The 21,206-nt window shown below is 36.3% G+C and overlaps 1 protein-coding gene across 1 annotated transcript in view; it reads right to left on the bottom strand.

Moving 5' to 3' along the window:
* Positions 1–1,705: 1,705 nt before the first annotated feature.
* The window catches only part of Reg-5 (Rhythmically expressed gene 5), a 44,393-nt gene continuing 24,892 nt past the window's right edge, over positions 1,706–21,206 (bottom strand). Inside the window, exons 2-3 of the mRNA XM_067774527.1 lie at positions 6,571–6,760; positions 1,706–4,547 (exon numbers count right to left, since the gene is read on the bottom strand). Coding sequence (XP_067630628.1) covers positions 3,877–4,547; positions 6,571–6,760 — 861 coding nt within the window. The 3' untranslated portion in view covers positions 1,706–3,876. The remainder of the gene's footprint in view (positions 4,548–6,570; positions 6,761–21,206) is intronic.

Below are 21,206 nucleotides of genomic sequence, written 5' to 3' on the forward strand. Positions count from 1 at the left end.
ATGCTCCCACTGCTCCTGTATTCCTTCAGGCTGAGTTGTGCTCTCAGAGAGCAGGTGTGAGAGTCGAGTTGCGAAATCATTGGCAGTCTGTTGTGATTGAAGCTTTTCGACGTCTACTTTTCCTTGTGTTTTTTTGTTCCTTGGTTTTAGCCGCGCTAAGGCGGGTGCGTATTTTGGCTGCAACGAGATAATGGTCCGATTCGATGTTAGGTCCTCGGATCGTGCGCACATCTAAAACACTGGAGGCATGCCGTCCGAGTATTTCGATCAGGGGACAGCCATGTAGCTTGATGTATCTTTTTATGCATGAACCTCGTGCTGGATATGACTATGTTTCGAGCACCGGCAAAGTCAATCAGCCTCAGTCCGTTAGGAGAAAATATTACTTGCACGTTTATATAGCGAGCCGCTTGCTCCAAGACAGACGCTCGCTTGCAGCCGCCCCTAGCGGTGTACAGACGTTGCCGATGAGATCTCCCCGGATAGCCCTTAAACAGATTATGTCAGAGTGGCCTAGCCAGGTTGTAGCCTTCTCACGTTAGCTCACCGCTAAACATCCGTTTAGCGGCTACCCAGAAGATACTTGGCCGCAAGCGACCGGCAGTAGTGAACTGCTTGAACCGCATGCAAAAGAATCGCTATGGCCATTCCCAGGTGAATGGCGGTCAGAAGCTTTCCCCACTTTCGTGGTCTTCTACACATGGCTCCACCCTCCCAAGAAGTGATATGTGAAGTCTTAATTGGGAAGGTCACGGTTGTACACAAATTCGTTGTGATGGAGATCGTTGATGAAGACATATTGGGAGTGGACTTCTTAGTTGACCATGGCATCAGGATCGACATGTAAAGAAGGATTATGTGCTATAGGAACAAGAATGTACCACTTAACTTCAGTTTGGAGAAAGTGCTCAGCAGTAAAAGAGTGCTGGTGGAAGAGATTCGACAAAGGCCACGAAAGTCAAAGACAAAAGGCCGGGCAAAGATTAGTGGGACGAATAGACACAAATCAATAGCGAAGGTACCTGCGAGAAGAACACTGGCGTTGACAAACCGAAATAGACGAACTAAAATGAAAGAAAGAATTTCGTAGAAAGAATGCAAGGGTGGTTTCAAGCCAGGGCGCACTACTGTTGTGAAGCGTTAGAACGATACTGATTATGTAAAGCCAATCTGTCAAGCTCAAGCTCTTCGAAGTAGCCCAGTGGTCAAACAACAGAGTGTGAGGCAACGAACTAGGATGATGTGTAGTAAGATGCAACACAGGTACGACAAGAACAACAATTCGGAATGCTTCTTGGAGGGAGATTTGGTACTATTATACAACCCACAATGACGGAAAGGGGTTACCCCCAGCGGGTTAGGGCTTAATGTTGCTGTATTACCGGAGCGTAGCGGATCTGTATCCGGCAAAGGACCATCACATCGATAACACTCCCAAAAGCCTTCGGGGAGCAACCTTATCGCTACAACAACAACAACGGAAAGGTGTTAATCCAAATTTTGGCGCAGTTGGGAAGGCCCGTACAAAGTTGTGAAGAGGATCAGTGATGCCATCTACCGCATATAAACAATTGGGAAACTACGAAATAGAAGGGTGGTTCATTTGGAGAGGCTAGCAGCGGTTGCATCGAGAGATTTGTCTGATCGGGACGATGGTTGGTTTGACAATCAATGGATGGCTACCTAAAAGAAATGTCATTGTGGATAAGTATGTTACACTATGAGAAAAGTATTTATTGTTATTATCAGTATAATATACAAATTACATCTTTATTTTATAGTTTAAATAAATTCAAAGTTCGTGTGGATATTAAATATACAATAAATAATAGAATAATACAAATGTATGTTTGTGTATGTGAAATTAATCTTAAAAGTAACGAACTAAATTAATATTAATATAGTTTAAAATGTTTATTATAACTAATTACTTTCTCCTACACATGCCTCAACTATATGGTTGGCTACTCTCTACAGTTAAGATTGTCAAAATCTGCGTGTTGGTGTAAGGTGAATTTGATGAAGGGAAAACATAAAACTTTGAAATTCTTGTGTGTTGTGAAAAAATAATGCGCTAAATTAGACGAATTTACTCAAAAAATAACTGAAAGTGATGTGAAACTATTTTTTTAATAAAAAATCGACCGGCAGTAAATAATTGTCAATGTGTTGGTTATATTTTGCGTTTACCATCTTCTTTTGACAATCCCTACGCCAGTGAAATAAAAAAAGTAAAATTAGCTGATGAGATGAAACGACCATATAATTGCTCTTACACGACATTCATTCATACAAAAGAGTAAACAAATACATTTACAACGACAAAGCGCAACTACATTTTCATTAAGTATATATACTTTAAAATTAATGCCCAATACAGATGTATTTAAGTTCTACGCAGAAAAATTTTGAACATAACGGTTTACGGTCTTATATTTATCGCCTGTTCATCCAATAATTTTGTAAAATTTAATGGACGTTAGACGTATTGCACAATCATTTTAAATTAATAATGGTATATTTCATTATAAATGGAAAACTGAAAAGAATTTAACATACTGGCTGATATTATAGCTATTTCGACCCCGCCAAGAGTTTGAAAAGCCCTTTGTGAAAAATGTTAGAAAAGTACCAACGAGTGGGAAAAATAATTTCACTTGCAAAGTCTGCTTGCAACAAAAGTTGGGAGTTTGCTATTTTTTCATGTCAAATATAGCAATCTACTCATCTATCAGGGCACGATGTTGCATCAGAAATCTTTAATTTTAGCATAGCGGAACGATACAAGGTGGCAGCATGGTGACATACCTACAAACATAAATAAAAGTTCTATGTACTTTGTTTTTGTAAATTCGATGGACAAATGTCTAAATCGAACTGCGCCGGAAGTTGATATATCAAATCAAATAAAAAAAGTTTATAATCAGCTGTTCCATGCTGCCACCTTGTATCGCTCCACCATGGGTCCACTTACAGAACGGCAAGTTATTTTTTTTTTAGCTCAGAGTTAGTTTAAAAAATTGGTCAAAAATTTATGATTCGAACCCCTCATGTCAGAATCACTATGAGTTAAAAAGTTAACTTGCCGTTCTGCAGGTTAGTTTTTTAAATTTATTTTCGTTTCAGGTTTTTCAGTGCGAGTTTAAACTCCAGTTAAAGTTGACTACACCCTGCCACCTAGACCGTTTAAGCTGAGATGATTTTTACTGAATTTAAGAAATATCGTTCAAAATTTGACTTTGTGGCTGAACATCTATTTGTTGGTTCAATTAATCCTTTATAAAAATAGTGTTTTTTAAATAAAGGCCGTGGCACAATGATATTTTTCATATAGATGCGTTTAACACAAGCTTATGCATTCTAGTAACTTCGCCACAATCAACCAAGATGTTACGTTTATAAATATGAAGGAACTTCAGACTTGACAATTGAAGTTTATTTCGCCTTGCCCATTCCCATACAAAAATTCGCGAAGCACTGTTATAAAAATGTTCCCTATATAACAAAAATACTTGCTAGCACGTTTTGTGCCGTATTCATTTGTTATATTGCTGTCTTTAATTGCGAAAAATGTTAGAAAAGTTACCGAGTGGGAAAAATAATTTCACTTGCAAAGTGTGCAGCACCCTTAGCCTAAGCAAATGTCAAATTCTTTTGCTTGCTACAAAATTTGCGAGTTGGCTACTTTTCCATATCAGATGGCACCCGTGTCGCTCAATCTACCGTCCTCCATAAAAATACGTGCAATCTACTCGTAATGCATAAGATTGAGTAAAAGGCATCTATATGAAAAAACTTCTTATGTTTCGGGGCTTTAAACTGTATTAGCTCTTGAATGAGAGCACTCACTTTAGAAAGCTTTCATTTACTAAGATTTTACGCCTGCGCCTGGGCAAAGTAAAAAGTTACAAAGGGTGAATTTAGTTGAGTCTGTGTTAATGGTGTGAGACGACCAGCTGCTGGCGAATTTTCTTGATATTGTCGGTGTATACGCTGTGGGGGCTGTAAGTCTCGTTGCAATGTCATGGATGCCAAATGTTGTTGCTTTAAATCACTAATCATGGCAATCTTTCGATGTTTAGGTCGATCACTCAATGATATTACTGCAGACGAATCGGTGTTGGTATTAGTTGCCTTCTTAAATGTACCAGTCTCAATTGTACTCAATTTATGAATTTCTAAATCATCATCATGTGGCAATGGTTTATGTTTGTCCTCCTCAACTGGAGTGCCGTCTGGACGTACACGAAAAATTAATGGACCACTAAGAAAAGTGTCCGTTGCGTAAGGTTTATGATTGCTTAGCTGCACATTGACGTCATCATAGATCAGATCCATGTCCATTGCGAGTTTGTGTTTATTATTGACCGACGAACTGTCAAAGAGTGGATTTTTACTTTGCAACTTAGAGGCTGAGGTTGTGCTATCTGCTGCTGCCTTTTGATGTGTTAAAACAATAATGGATGACTCAGGTGGTTGTGGCAACAAGGGTTTGCGTGTGGTGATTAGTGTTGAGCTGGGATGATCGCGCATAATTGAAGCCCAAACTGTAAATAAATGCATAAATGAGGTTAGTTACATGTTTTAAGAGGAATTGAAAATTTATACACGATTAACTAATGTCATAAATAAAACTTAACTTGGGATAGCGATAGGGTTAGGGATACAGCATTAATGAAACTGAGCAGGAGGTACTAGATGCAACACAAAGAGTTGCGGACAGTAACAGGACCGGATGGAGTGCCAAATATAGCTCTTAAAGCAGCGATTAGGTCTAGAACATCGGTATTTACGGATCTCTTCAACGCCCATGGAAACGTCAAAAAATGGTTCTTTTGCTGAAATCTGGTAAAATTCCCAAACAGCCATCTTCATACAGGTCACTTTGTATGTTGCATTCAATTGGAAAGATTCTCGAACGTATTATTAGTGAGCGTCTGTAGCATACCCTGGAAAGCCCAGGTGGCTTCTCAATAGTCAGTTTGGATTTCGAAAATCGAAATCCACGATAGATGCAATGCAAACAGTGGCCAAGAAACCTGATTTGCTTCAAGCATTATGTAATGTCGCCGTGGGAAAAATAAAGAAATGGCTGAGGAACATGGGGCTGGAAATGGCTAGCAATAAGACAGAAGTGGTTTTGGTGAGCTCAAAGCGAACTGTGGATGAGTTAGTCTTAACCATAGCAGATTATCAAATAAAATAAAAGCCTTCCTTGAAATATCTAGGAGTAATCATTGACTCAAAACTAACTTTTAAGGAGAACTTCAGGGCGGTGGGAGAGAAAGTTTCTAGAGGTAGTGGATCCCTAACGCGAATAATGCCCAATATCGGCGGCCCAGGCGAAGCCACCCGTCAGCTATTATCCAACGTAACCAGCTCTATAATATTATATGCAGCACCAGTATGGCACGGATCCAAAAAGTCCACCAAAAAGATATACTAGCAGCCTATCGCATTACGCTATACGAATAGCATGTGCTTATCGGACGGTGTCCGACGACGCGATCCATGTTTTATCCAGGAAAATCCCTGTAGACCTACTCTCAGGAGAAATGGTCGATCTGTATGGCATTGGAATCAGCCGACAATCTAAAGATGCTAAGAAAAGCGCAAGATCACGAACAATAGTTAGGGGGCAAGAACGGGGGAAGAATCGAGAAAAGGGCGCTGGACCTTCAGTCTATTTCGGAATATGGCAGAATGGTACGAGCGAAAACACGGCGAACTAAATTAACACCTCACACAGATATTGAGCGGGCACGGCGGCTTCAAGGAATATCTATATATGCGAGGGATAGAGGAGGATCCTTTCTGCTCTCGTTTTTACGGCGAAAGACTCACTGTATACAGAGTTTTTGGAGAGGAGCCTTCCATTAGGAATTTAGTTCCACAAATGTGCGGACAAATAGATTGTTGGACTGCTGTGAGCAAGATGGCCTTTATAGTTATTACGAAACTGATGCATTTTGAAAGGGAGTGCAGAGAAATGCGCATACGAAGTAGTGGCGACTAAATCAATCCATAGCATTGGTGGACCGGCCAGTGTAATTTTTTATAAGCGCGGCCGAAGGTCGCCAACACAGAAAGGTGTTCTGCGTTAAAGTACTATGGATCACATCCCTGCTTTCGGAGGGTCTGAGGTAATTTTCCTGGTTTACATTAATATCTTTTGAGCTACTCTACCTTTTTCTTTTCCGTTTTTGGATTCGTGATTCTGGGCCTAAAATGCGTTTTATGACACCCCTCCCGATATTTTTGGACGTGTATTAAGAGTGTCTTGATGTCGTATAGAATTATAATTTTTTTTAAGCTCGGCCGCCAACGTAGAAAGGTGTTCTGAGCAAAAATACTATAGATCGCATCCCCGGGTTCAGATGGAACCGGGATCTTTTTCGGGTTTTCGTTAATATCTTTTGAATGACTCAAAATGTTTGTTTCCCGTTTTCGGTTTCGCTATCCTGGCACCAAAACACGACACCCCTCTTAATATTTTTGAAAATGTATTAAGAGTGCCATGTTGTCGTATATAATTACCCACATAAGTAACATATTAAATTATTAACTTACTAAGTTCATTGGCATTACGTTGATAAGGATCCAATTGGTCCAACTGGGAATCGGAAAATGTCTGCAGTTTCTCATATCCATAAGAAAGTAAAGAATGTTTGCACTGATTTACTGGTATCCCGGTTGTGGCCGCAGTTGCTTTGCAGTGCACACTAACCAATTGACCGAATGTAGAATAGAAATACGACATCTGTATAGAGTGAGAAAATGCAAGTAAGTATGTAGTTTCCAATAGAATGCAATAACATGTATGAGTTATTTAAAGACAAATTGTATATTAGGGTGGCTGGCTTGACGTGAGCAGGAACGGTTTGAAAATGCTAATTATTGTTCTTAAATTAGTTTTCGAAAGTTTAAATTGATCAGAATTTGGCTGGAATACACTCGTAGTGTTTGCCTAATCACTACCGAGGGCCGACCCCGTTAAGAAAAGCTTTATTGAAATAAAACTTTTTTCTAAGATTTTAATGCTGTTTTTGCTGTTTGGCCGGGACTTGAACCCAGGACTACCATGTTTCTCTCTTAGAAATCTTATTTAAGAGCCGTTTAAAAAAAAAATAATAAAAACAATTTTTAGGCTAAATGGTTTTATTGAAAACAATACTTTCATTAAGGCCGAGTTTTTCAGTGCGAATTTAAACTCTATTTAAAGTTGACTAAAGTTTAACCCTGCCACTTCGGCCGCTTAAGCTGAGATGAGCAGCAAAATTTTATGTTATCGAACAAAGTGGTAAGGTTGAACGCCAATAAATTTTATCGAACAAAGTGGCAAGGTTAAACTCTAGTCAATTTTAACTCAAGTTTAAGGGCCTGTTAAACTTCGTGACGCCATCGTCGTAACCATACCCATATCCATAACCATCTCCATTGTGATCGATTAATGGTGCCATAACCTGAAACAGCTAACATTTTGATAAAAATGAGGAAAACGCAAAGAATTACAAACATATTCCATAAATAATAAATTTCTTAGTCAAAACGTATCCAAAACAATAAATTAAATATACAAAAAGTTAATAAATTCACCAACTCAAATATTCATAGATTACGGATATGGTGAAAAACCAAAACCCAATTGGTTGGCTATGATATGGTTATGGCTTTAGCGTTATGGTATGGCACCATTAATCGATTACATTCATTTCCATAAGGTTGGTTCGATCAGCTGTTTTATCTGGTTATGGATAAGTCACCATTAATTGGCCCTTTAAACTCGCACTGAAAAACCAGCATAAGCAATAATAATACTAAAAGTTAGAAAGTAATTAGGCAGGTCCTAGGTACTAGTCATTACACTCCTCATCAATCATATCTTTATAAATGATATTTTCATATATACATATAATAACTGAACCTTAATTAGGTTATATTACGCCTCACGTTTTTAGAAATTCCACGCCCCTAACGCTTTTATTTATTTTTCTGATCAACGCCCTAGATTGGTGAGGAGTGTGATGGCTAGTAACCTACCTAATTATTTTCTTGCTTTTAGTATTATTATTTCTTAACGTAAGTATTGTTTTCAATTAAACCGTTTAACTTAAAATTTTTTTAAAACTATTTTTTCTTCTTTTTATTGCATTTCCATCGGGTTCTGAACTATATTCCAAGATTTAAGGTTGTAGCTTACAAAATTCGTAGACAACACCCACTACACAGAGTTAAGCATCCCATCTCATGTTTTTTATAATGAAACCTCTGCATACTCTCTTACTGATGCCGTCAATCTTTTTGCAGATTTCTTCAGCTCAAACTTTGTGTCTGATACTGTTTTTCTTGATGTGGTTGAGCATACTGATGTTAATACTCAAATAAATTTTGGTGAACTTTCCATATCACTTGATGATGTTATTTGGGGAATTTCGGTGTTAAAGTCCTCAAAACAATCTGATGTGGATGGACTGTGTTCATTTTTGCAAAAAATACTGTTGCAATTGCTTATCCGATTTTATTAATTTTCAATAAATCTCTAAAGCTGGGAGATTTTATTAATGCCTGGAAAGTAACTTCCATTACTCCTATTTTCAAGAGTGGCAATAAGAGAAATATTGTCAACTACCGGCCAATATCAAAACTTTCCACAATATCGAAACTTTTCGAGATTATAATTAAGGAAAAGATATCATTTGCGGTAAAAAGTATTATTTTACCCAACCAGCATGGTTTTATGTCCGGTAGGTCGACTGTGACTAATCTTGCTGTTTTTACTGAATATTGTCTCTCTGTCTTTAATAATAGAACACAAGTAGATACCATCTACACTGATTTTTATAAGGCTTACGATAAAGTTAGCCATAAGTTACTACTTTTAAAACTTGCTGATCTGGGATTTCACTCCAATATTCTATTATGGGTGAAGTCTTACCTGGCGGATCGGAGTTGTACTGTTGTGGTCGATGGTGTCAGTTCTCGCTCTTTTACCGCGACCTCTAGTGTTCCTCAAGGAAGTGTCCTAGGACCTCTCCTATTCGTAATTTTTATTAATGACATACGTCATTGCTTCATTTACTCGAATTTTTTGTTGTACGCAGATGATTTGAAAATTTTTACATCAGTCACAAATCAGGCAGATTTCCTACGGCTGCAGTCAGATTTTGACAGAGTAATAGATTGGTGTAGTAGGAATTGCTTACATTTAAATATTAATAAGTGCTTTCACATCTCATTTTCAAAATCCCGTAATGGTATTAACACCTCGTATCACATCGGTGTTTCTGTTTTGAAAACTGTTGATGAAATATCGGATCTTGGAGTTGTCTTCGATGCTAAATTTCTCTTTCAGAGTCAACTTAACTGTGTTATTGCTAAGTCATATTCAATGCTTGCGTTCATTCGCCGCTTTAGCTCGGACTTCCATGATCCATATACGTTAAAGCTACTATATACATCGCTTGTACGGTCTAAACTGGAATATGCTTCCTTCGTTTGGAGACCATACCACGCTTGTCATATACAGTGACTTGAAATGATCCAGAAAAAATTTTTGCGTTTTGAGCTCCGGTCATTACGTTTTCAGGATCCTTTACCATCTTACTACTCTAGATGTCTACTTATAAGACTGAATCCCCTGGATAGTAGAAGATCTATTCTAGCGCTGATATTTATTTATGATTTGATAGGGGGCACGATTGACCCACCGTTTCTTTTGGAGCGTATTCGCTGCAATATACCATCTAGAACACTTCGAAATCATGATATTTTTTCATTGGATAGAGCCAGAACGACATATGTCGCTAATTCGACTATTGCTAGGGCATTGAAGGAATTCAATCTTCTTACTAATGCCAGAGAAATTGATTTTTCAGTAAATAAATAAAAGTTTAAACTTATACTAAATGATTTGATATGATAGATAATATTTAAGCTAATAATTTGTAAATAGTCAGTAAGGATATTTTAATTGTCCTAGATTTACTTTGAAATAAATAAATAAATAAAACCGTTTAAAAACCATTTACCTAAATCATTTTTTAATCAATTTAAAACACAAATAGATAAATTTTTTATGAAATTGGAGTAAAAATATATTTAAATTTTTTATTCTGTTATGTCTTTTATGAGAAAAAAAATGAATAAAACGAATAGAAAGTTGTCTTAAACTTTTTGCTTTTTTTCTTAGCTTTAAAAATTTTTATTTCGCTTTTTATTTTTGTCAATCTAGCATTTTTTCTGAAAAAGTTCTGGCAACACTGGTCCAGAGTAGCATCCCATGTTTAGAAAAGTCAAAGGTTAAGTAGATTTGCTCATATACAGCTGGGTCATTCAATTAAATTTAGTTTGCTGATATTGGAAAGTATGTTTTAATAACACTGTGAAACAGCGGGCTGGGTATTGGACCAAACCCACGTTTTTATAGAGATTGAGGCTTAAGTAGACAAAGTACTATATTCGTTTTTCGAAGTTAGCCTCCAAAAGATAGATATCGGCTTTCGAAGTTCCAAATTCTACATTTCGAAATTTTATTTTTTTTTGCTAATGCTTTCAGCAAATTAAAAAAGTAAAAATGTGGTCGTGGTCCGCCGTTTTCTTTTATCTGAATGGCTGAATCCTTTTGTTTGAAAAATTCCAGTACGAGCAATCCCAGTGGAGAGCATGTGCGAACATGAAAGTAGTAGCCACTATCATGGGACTATCTGACTTTTCACCTCATTAACAGCTGTTATACTAAATTTCTCAAAAAAAAGAATTCAGCCCTTCAAATAAGGGAAAAGAGCGGACCACGACCACATTTTTACTTTTTTAATTTGCTGAGCGCGTTAACAAAAACAAATAAAATTTCGATATATAGAATTTCGAACTTCGAGAGCCGATATCTATTTTTTGGAGGCTAACTTCGAAAAACGGAGATAGTACTTTGTCTACTTAAGCCTCAATCTCTATAAAAAAGTGGGTTTGGTCCAATACCCAGAAAAAAAGTTGATTTTGTCGCATAATTATGTAATTATTGAAATAATTAAAACTTGTGTTTATATGTCGCTGTAAGTACATATTTTCACCGTCAGTTACCTATGTATAGCTTGAGTACAGTTATGTGAACAACTGTAATTACAGGTTTCTATGAATAGCCGGTGGCAATGACAATGCTGGCGTTCGCTACCTTGGCATTGGAATATTGTTTAATTTGTTGTTCATGTACGATATTTAGATAAGTAATGGAAGGGAGGGAGTTTGCAAATCTTTTCAAATAAATTAATTTAAATCTGTAGAGTTCCAATAAAAAAATAAAGAATTTGCAAGAATCGTAAGTGGTAATCAATATCATTCATTTGACAAAAAAATTTTCACGCAAATCAAAATGACAAGGAAGTTGACAACAACTCCCATTCTGTATAAATTTGTTGACTTATAGACTACTCAAATAACGCAAACATATCCTTTAATATTTAAAAAATTTGTTTACATTTTAACAAAACTCATAATACGTATTTATTTTTGATCGGAATGTTCGCCCGGAAAGTTCATATTGTTTGTGATTTGACATATTTGGAATCGTTTTCGTTTAGCATCGCGATTCAGACAGAGGCCTGATGCCGACGCCATTAGTAGTATAATAAAGTGATTACCTACTTAAAAAAGGGACGGCGCCGTGTCCATTTCGAAAATTTTTATAGCAGAGCAGAGCTCACAGAGTATATACATTTTGTTCGCATAACGGTACCCCGTAACGGCATAAACTAATCGAGATAGATATAGACTTCTATATATCAAAATGATCTGGGCGAGAAAAAGAAAAATCATTTAGCCATGTCCGCCGTCGGTCCGTCCGTCTGTCCGTTAACACGATAACTTGAGTAAATTTTGAGGGATCTTAATGAAATTTGGTATGTACGTTCCTGGGCACCCATCTCAGATCGCTATTTAAATGAACGAAATAGGACTATAACCACGCCCATTTTTTCGATATCGAAAATTTCGAAAAACCGAAAAAGTGCGATAATTCATTACCAAAGACGGATAAAGCGATGAAACTTGGTAGGTGGGTTGACCTTATGACGCAGAATAGAAAATTAGTAATAGTTTGGACACCGCCCACTTTTAAAAGAAAGTAATTTAAAAGTTTTGCAAGCTATAATTTGGCTGTCGTTGAAGATATCATGATGAAATTTAACACGAACGTTACTCCTATTACTATATGTGTTCTTAATAGAAATTAGCAAAATCGGATAAAAAAAAATTTTAAAGTAAAATTTTAACAAAAAATTGAGTATCTTTACAGTATATAAGTAAATTATGTCAACATTCAACTCCAGTAATGATATGGTGCAACAAAATACAAAAATAAAAGAAATTTTCAAAATGGGCGTGGCTACTCCCTTTTTCATTTAATTTGTTTAGAATACTTGTAATGCCATAAGTCGAACAAAAATTCACCACTCCTTGTGAAATTTGGTAAGGGCATAGCTTCTATGACGATAACTTTTTTCTGTGGGCGAAAACGGTTAAGGCCACGCCAAGTTTTTATACACAGTCGACCGTCTGGCCTTCCGCTCGGCCGTTAACACGAAAACTTGAGCAAAAATCGATATATATTCACTAAACTTAGCTCAGGTACTTATCTGAACTCCCTTTATCTTGTATTAAAAATGGGTGAAATCCGACTATGACCACGCCCACTTTTTCGATATCGAAAATTTCGAAAAATAAAAAAAAAATGCCATAATTCTATACCAAATACGAAAAAAGGGATCAAACATGGTGATTGGATTCGTTTTTTTGAGGCAAAATACAACTTTGAAAGAAACTTTGTAAAATAGGTGTGAAAAAAGTTCTGCAGGGCGAAATCAAAAGCCCTTGGAATCATGGCAGGAATACTGTCCGTCGTATTACATATATAAATAAATTAGCGGTACTCGACAGATAATGTTCTGAGACACCCTGGTCGACATTTTGGTCGATATCTCGAAAACGCCTTCACACATACAACTAAGCGCCACTGCCTTTTAAAACCCTCATTATTACCTTTAATTTGATACCCATATCGTACAAACACATTATAGAGTCACCCCTGGTCCACCTTTATGGCGGTATCTCGAAAAGGCGTCCACATATAGAGCTAAGAGCCACTCCCTTTTAAACCCCTCTTTAATACCTTTAATTTGATACCCATGTCGTAGAAGCACATTCCAGGGTTACCCTAGGTTCATTTTCCTACATGGTGATTTTCCCTTATTTGACAAAGGATGAAGGAATATCGTTCCAACACCGTTACCCTTGGTCTACAATTTGGTCGATATTTCCCAAACGTGTGTGATATGGGATTAAAAACCACTTATAAACCATCTACGAAACCCTACGAAACCGAAGCAGCTAATCTCTCAGCTGAGTATATAATGTTCGGTTACACCCGAACTCAGCCTTCCTTACTTATTTTATTGTAACTTTTTTATTTTTGAAATTGATACGTCGTTAATTTGGTTTTTGGAAATCTGCATATTTGTTTGAAATGTCCTTTCTAGCTGTGAATGTGTTTTCATATTATTAGGTGAGCCCAATTTGGTACACGAGGTTATTTGGCCCCAGAATAGATTGGTATTGAAAATGAACGAAGCCGGATGATAACCACGCCCACTTTTTATATATATAACATTTTGGAAAACACAAAAAAACTGATTATTTAGTAAATAGTACACCTACAATGTTGAAATTTGACATATGAACTCATATTGAGACTCTTGATAAAAATTTGAAAAAATTTTTTAAATGGGCGTGGCACCGCCCACTTGTAATAAAATCAATTTTACAAATATTATTAATCATAAAATAAAATTCGTTAGACCTATCGTAGCAAAATTCGGCAGAGAGGTTGCCTGTACTATAAGAAATGCTTTGAAGAAAAATTAACGAATTCGGTTAAGGACCACGCCCACTTTTATATAAAAGATTTTTAAAAGGGTCGTGGACGAATAAAATAAGCTATATCTTAGCGAAAAAGAGCTTTGTATCAATAGAATTTTACTTTCTAAATTGAATTATAACATTAAATTGGAAAACACTAAAATTTTTGAAAATGGGTGTGGCAGCGCCCCTTTTATGACTAAGCAATTTTCTATGTTTCGGGAGCCATAACTCGAAGAAAAATTAACATATCGTAATGAAATTGTGTACACATATTTTCCTTATAGCAGAAAATATTTCTAGTAAAAATGGACGGGGTCGGTTAAAGACCACGGCAACTTAGATAAGTTAATAAATGATCAGTACATCTGATATAGATTGGTATAGAATGAATGTCTACCTTGAAAAATATTAAAAAATATACTTAAATAATTTTGAAAAATAACCGTAGTTAACTTTTATTTGAAGAAAATGTTTTAAAAAAAATTTATAAAGCAGTAACATTTCTGTTTGAACATACAAATAAAACATTTCTTTTTGATTGGCGCCCAACGGAAAAAATAATCCATATAAAATGATTAAATAAAAGTCCTCATAAAAGGATAATTTATCTTTATTGGAATTTAAAATGTCCTTATAATAGGATACAACTCAAAACAAAATTTTTAAACCAATCGGAATCCCTATAAAAGGAAAAGTAATTTGCGCAAAAATTCGTAACCAAAAGTTCTTGCTCAATAAGGACTAGAAAATGGTGAAATAAGTTATATAAAAATAAATAAAAGAACAACGAAAAATTTAAGTTTCGAATTTGACATTTTATCAATCGTTAGTGTGAAAATAAGTGACAACTGTTGATCTTTTCCTTGAAAAAGAATACAAAAATAAGTTGTGTGTAATTTTTGTATCAATAAATAACTAAAGACTGAAGAAAAGAACTTGATCTAATGAAATAGGCAAAACCAGGCCAAAAATTAACAGAAAGCAGATGCAACTGTTCAAGCTACAAAACAATACAAAAATCAATTGAAATCATCAACTGTTTATTGTTAATTAATTATCAATCAACGAGTGCAATTTAATTAGAAACAAGAGGCAAATACAATTGAAATGGTCAACTGTTTAATGTAAATAATCATCAATCAATAAATTCAAATCAATCAAGATTTAATGAAATCAAAACTGAGGATATATTTACTGTTCAAGCTGTTAAGTATTTATATTAATATAATTGAGTTTATTTAAATTTTCTATAACTTAATTTAATTAAATTTCACAAAATCCAGTTTATATCATTTAATTCAATTTAATACACTTCAATTAGTTTACTACTTTAGTAATATCTTATTTGGTTTTTCTGAAAAGTTTGTTAATTTTTCTGAGTGTTTTATTATTTTTAAAATGGTTGATCGTGGTACTGTTCTGAGCTTAGTAGAAGCTGCAATAGAAACAGCTAAAGATGAGTTAGGAGGCCAGATAAGGGAATTGTCTTTAGCTTTTCAAAGGTTAAGTCCATCGAGAGTTGAAATACATACGCCAGTCTCTATAGTACAAGGATTTCAGAATACTCACAGCGATTTAAGTTTAGTCAAATCATTGCCTGAGTTTAAGGGAAGTATTGCTGAGTACCCTGCTTTGAGGGAAGCGGCAAAGTTCGCAATTAACTATTATAATGAAGGTTCAGAATCATATTATATTGCGCTGGGTATACTTCGTAATAAAATAACGGCTTCTGCGAATGAGAATTTCAGTTCTTTTAATACTCCACTTAATTTTAAAGCGATATTATCGAGGTTAGATCAGCTTTATGCTGACAAAAGGCCATTACATATTTTAGGAAATGAATTAAATGTACTAAGGCAAGTAAATCAAACAATTAGTCAATATTATGAAGCTGTTGATAAGCAGTTAACATTAATTATAAATAAAAATATTATGACGTATAGCGGTAATGAGGTTTTAACAAATGGTTTTAATCAAAGAGCTAGAAAAAATGCAGTTAGGGTTTTTATATCGGGTTTAAGGCGTCCTCTTTGTGATACGTTATTTTCTGCAAATCCAGCTGATTTGCCTACAGCACTCGCAACGACTCAAGAGCTGCAACATAATAGGCAAAGGTACGACTTTGCAAACACGTATGCTGCTGTAAGCTCTTTCAAAAATCCTTCATTTCCTTCTTTTATACCTCGTAATAATCATCATCAACCTATCCATCGATCCTTTAATAATCAAATGAATTCAGAACAGGTCCCTATGGAGATTGATTATCGAAGCTCAAACTTTAGAAATGAAATTGATTACAAGGATAATTCTATGAAAAGATCTCAAAATCAACAAAATCAGGTAACGCCATCAACCCGTCAACAGAATTCTGCTTCTAGATTTAATAATAACTCAAAAAGAACACATGAAGTCACTACTTCTAATCAATCTCCATTTCAAAAAATTCAATGAGTTAATGCAATAGCAAATAAATCATATTATTCAGAAAATTAATCTCAAAATTGTGAGGATGAATCTTTTGAAGAAGTAAATTTTTTAGGGCAAAATCGAACTTGCCATTCATTACTAGAAGCCTTTCGAATGGACAAGTTCTTGAAATTCTCATTGATAACGGAACATCAGAAAATTATATTAAACTGTTTGAATTTTTGAAAGGTATGCGGAAAGTGGATTTACCTTTCAAAATAAAGTCCATAAATGGATTAAATAATATTACAGAAAAATTCCGAATTAATTTATTAGGAATAACTAAAACATTTTGAGTGTCAACAAGTAAATACGTTAAACGGTGTGGAGTTAGATAACAAAATTCGTGAATTAATTGAACAAAATTCTAATGCGTTTGCTCAACCTAATAGAGGCTTACCTTACAACACCCGTGTTGAGGCTACAATAGATACAACCATAGATAGGCCAATTTTTTTAAGAAGCTATCCATATCCTATTTCTGAGGCGGCATTTATAAATAAGGAAATATAATCTCTTCTTAATGATGGTATAATTCGAAAATCATATTCAGCGTATAACTTACCGGTACATGTGGTCACCAAAAAAGGTTTGGATGATGAAGGCAATCAAAAATTAAGAATGGTTATTGACTTTCGAAAGATTAATGAACACACTACTTGAGATAGGTATCGCATTCCAGATATTTCTGTAATTTTGGCAAATTTGGGACAATCAAACTTTTTCACTACTTTATATCTAAAATTTGGTTTTCATCAAATTTCTCTTGCTGAAAAAGATAGGCATAAAATAGCAATCAGTGTTAACAACGCCAAGTATGAATTCTGTCGATTACCATTCGGCTTGAAGAATGCTACAAGCATACTTCAGAGAGTCCCTGATGATATTTTACGTCAAAGTATTGGTAAAATATGTCATGTCTATGTCGATGACATTATCTTATTTTCACCTGATGACCGCTCGCATTTTCAGCATATCACTTAAACTTTTACGGTCATTTTTAGGTCTTTCGGGTTATTATCGCCGATTTATAAAAGAGTATGCTCATATATCTAAGCCACTTACTAAATATTTAAGAGGTCTAAGTGGTCACACTAAACAGTCTAAGCATGTAAAAATATCTTTAGATGATGAAGCAAGAAAAGCATTTGTAAAATTAAAATCTATTTTGGCTTCTGAAGATGTACTACTCCAGCATCCTGATTATTCAAAGCCATTTGGAATAACAACAGATGCTTCCTCAGTTGGTCTTGCAGCTGTATTATCACAAAATGGCAGACCTATTACAATGATATCTAGGAATTTTTCAAAAACTGAAGGCAACTATGTCACAAATGAGCGTGAGCTCCTTTCAATTGTTGGGGCAATTCAAAAACTGCGAAATTATTTGTACGGTATAAAAAATATTCATATATGTATATACTGATCATCAATCCCTTACGTTTGCACTTTCTGACAAAAATCCGAATTCGAAGATTAAGAGATGGATGGCTTTTATTAATTCATATGCTCCTAAATTCTTTTACAAACCTGGTAGAGAAAAGGAAGTTGCTGATGCTTTTTCACGCCAATATATTCATATTTTGAAAATTCCTCAAGTAATCGAACTATCATAGCGAAATTTCTTACTGAGAAACAATTAAGTCAATAAAAAATCCAGTGAATCAATTTAAAAATCAACTTATTCTTTTATCTTCTAGTCATAATAGTAAATCATAAAAACTCTTTTTAAAAATTATACAAGACATACTAAAAATTTCAAAACCGCTGAATACCCTTTGCAATCACTTCGGTACTGTGTTAATACAGACGTTGTTAATGGAGTGTGCTGCAAATTAGAAACTTTAGCAAAAATTCAGTCTACTCTTTTATAAAATTGTCCAGGCACAAAACTCGTACACTCTGAAAAGTTAGTAATAGATTTAATAAACAAAGACAATCAAATAGAAACTACAACAATAGAACATAATAGAGCACATCGTTCTTTACAGGAAAATTACAAGCAATTAATATAAGAATATTACTTCACGGATATGAAAAATATTATTAAAAGCATTACGAAAAATTGCAGAATTTGCTTAGAGAATAAATATAATAGGCATCGTCCAGAGGCTGAAATAGGGGAAACTCCAATTCCTGAATACCCAGGAGAAATTTTAGATATTGATATATTTTCAATTGATAAACAACATTTTTTAACGTGCATCGATTTTCGAAGTCTGTTCAAATAATACCTATTTCATCTAGATCAATATTAGATATAAAATTTGCATTATTTTTATTAGTAAACCATTTTAGGAAAACTAAAATTATTGTATCTGATAACGAAAAGCCGTTTCAGTCAAATATAATAACTAACATGTTAAAGAATTACTTTGACATAGATCAATTTTTTATACCACCTCTTCATAGTAAGGTTAGTTTAGGTTGAACTGGCCGGTCCATGAGGACCTCACATAGACTGATTGAGTCCGTAGTGTTACCAGAAGTTTGTTTTAACGACCAAACTGAAAAACCCTATCAAAAACCAGGACCTATGTTATAAAATAACTCCGTCCTCTTGGCAAATACTAGAAGCTTCCTAGGACTTAAGCCACTTGCTGCTTCTAGATCTGACACTCACTCCTAATAGTTGAAGTCATAGTCTGGAAAGTGCAGGGCACGAGCACAGAGCGTGCTCGATCGTTTCCTCCTCCAACCCGCACTTCCTACATCTGCTATCACTGACCAAGCCTAATTTAAAGGCATGTGACGCCAGAAGGCAGTGTCCAGTCAGAATACCCGTCATGAGCCTACAGTCCTCTCTTTTTAATGATAGAAGCAACTGTGTTAGTCTAAGGTTGTAAGACCTACACATAATCTTCCACACTTTACAGCCCCGCGCTTGAACCCACGCCTTTCCCGCTTGCTCGATCATGTGTACCTCTCGCCTTCGCATAATATCGCCCAATCTAATTGGGACGTCTACGGAACAAGCTTCAAGGGATGCGCCCTTTTTAGCTAGTTCGTCCGCTTTTTCATTCCCATCTATTCCCATATGCCCTGGGACCCAATATAGATGTATGCTTCTCCCTGTCCCGATTCTCTCCAGAGACTGCTTACACTCTAACACGCATTTAGATGCTGTGCTATGCGAGATTATTGCCTTAATTGCTGCTTGACTGTCAATATAAAAGTTAACACGGTTGCAGCTTAAGGTATTCTCTTTCAGGGTTTCTACTGCTTTGGTTACGGCTAATATTTTGGCTTGGAAAACCCTACAGTAATCCGTCAGCCTGTAGGATCTGCTTATTTCCGGATCAGCGCAGTATACCGCAGGCCCTACTCATTCCACTACTTTGGAACCATCGGTGTACACATGTATCGCCTCGTCCGCCATTTGCGCACTCTTGCGCCAACCGTTCACCTCTATTGTGGCCTTAAGATCTCCCTCGAGGCGCAGACAGGGTATTAGGTAGTCTGTTCGTCTTGTGATTGATGACGCTATATTACTATGGCCATATGGTCTGCGCTCAAGCTGCCCCGAAGCACCAAGCCTGGTTGCGGTCGTTAATGCTTTGTTCTTTGCTACCAGGTCTACAGGTGGAATGTGCAGGATGGCATACAGTGAAGTCGTCGGGGTTGTTTTCAGGGCTCCCGTAATGCTAAGCATCGATAGTCTGCATACCCCCTCTAATTTTTTGCGGTATGTTGTTTTTTGTGTGGCTTTCCGCCAAACAAGAACTCCATAGTATAGAATAGGGCTTAAAATCGCTGTAAAAACCCAATGATAAAGAGAGGGCGATAGGCCCCACGTACACCCCAGCATTCTTTAAATGCATAGAGTGCCGTTGAGGCCTTCTTGACCCTCTCCTCCACTTTGAGCTTTCATGACAGCTTACTGATGATTCCTAGATATTTTGTGCAAGGTTTCTCCTATAAGGTCACCCCTCCTAACTTAGGCCTGGTCTAATTTGGGACCTTGTACCTCTTTGTAAACAAGAACATATCCGTCTTCTCCGCATTGATTTTCAACCCGACATTAGATGCCCAGGTATGAATATCCCAAAGCGCCCGATCCATCAAAGAACTAATCGTTGGAAAGCACTTTCCACTTATGACAATTGCAACGCCATCTGCCTAAGCCGTAAGTTTTACGGGACCCGTAATTGCCTGAGCAGTTGGTGGTTGACCAGCGTCCACAGCAGAGGTGATAGCACCCCTCCCTGCGGCGTGCCCCTGTCCACTGATTTCATGGCCTCGTACAACCCCATTGTGATGTAATCTTTCTGCAATTTAACATGCAGCCGATCCATCTGTTTAAGGCAGGATATAGTTTAATGTAATTAAGACCATCCATAATCGCCCATTTTGCAACATTATTGAAAGCCCCGGAAATGTCCAAGAAGTTTCCTAGAGCATACTCCTTATATTCCAGGGATTTCTCTATGCTTATTACCACCCTATGCAATGCGGTGTATACCGACTTGCCTTTGATGTACGCATGCTGTGTTGTGGAGACTTTATGTACACATCTATCAGCCTCTCAAAGGTTTTGAGCAGAAATGATGTTAAGCTAATGGGTCTATAGTCTTTGGGATACACGTGACCGATCTTCCTCGCCTTTGGTAGAAAAGATACACGAGCAGTTCTCCAAGAGTGCGGTACATAATTCAGTCTTATGCACACATCGAATATTATTTTAAGCCATTCCACGACCGCCCTACTTGAGACTTGTAGCATGGCCGGGAATATACCATCTGGGCGCGGCGATTTAAACTTACAAAACGTCTTCACTGCCCACTCGATCTTGGTATCGGTCACCAAGCCTGGCACTACTAGCTCCGTGATCG

Source organism: Eurosta solidaginis, chromosome 3, assembly GCF_040869045.1.
Source record: "Eurosta solidaginis isolate ZX-2024a chromosome 3, ASM4086904v1, whole genome shotgun sequence".
In the NCBI taxonomy this organism is placed as follows: domain Eukaryota; kingdom Metazoa; phylum Arthropoda; class Insecta; order Diptera; family Tephritidae; genus Eurosta; species Eurosta solidaginis.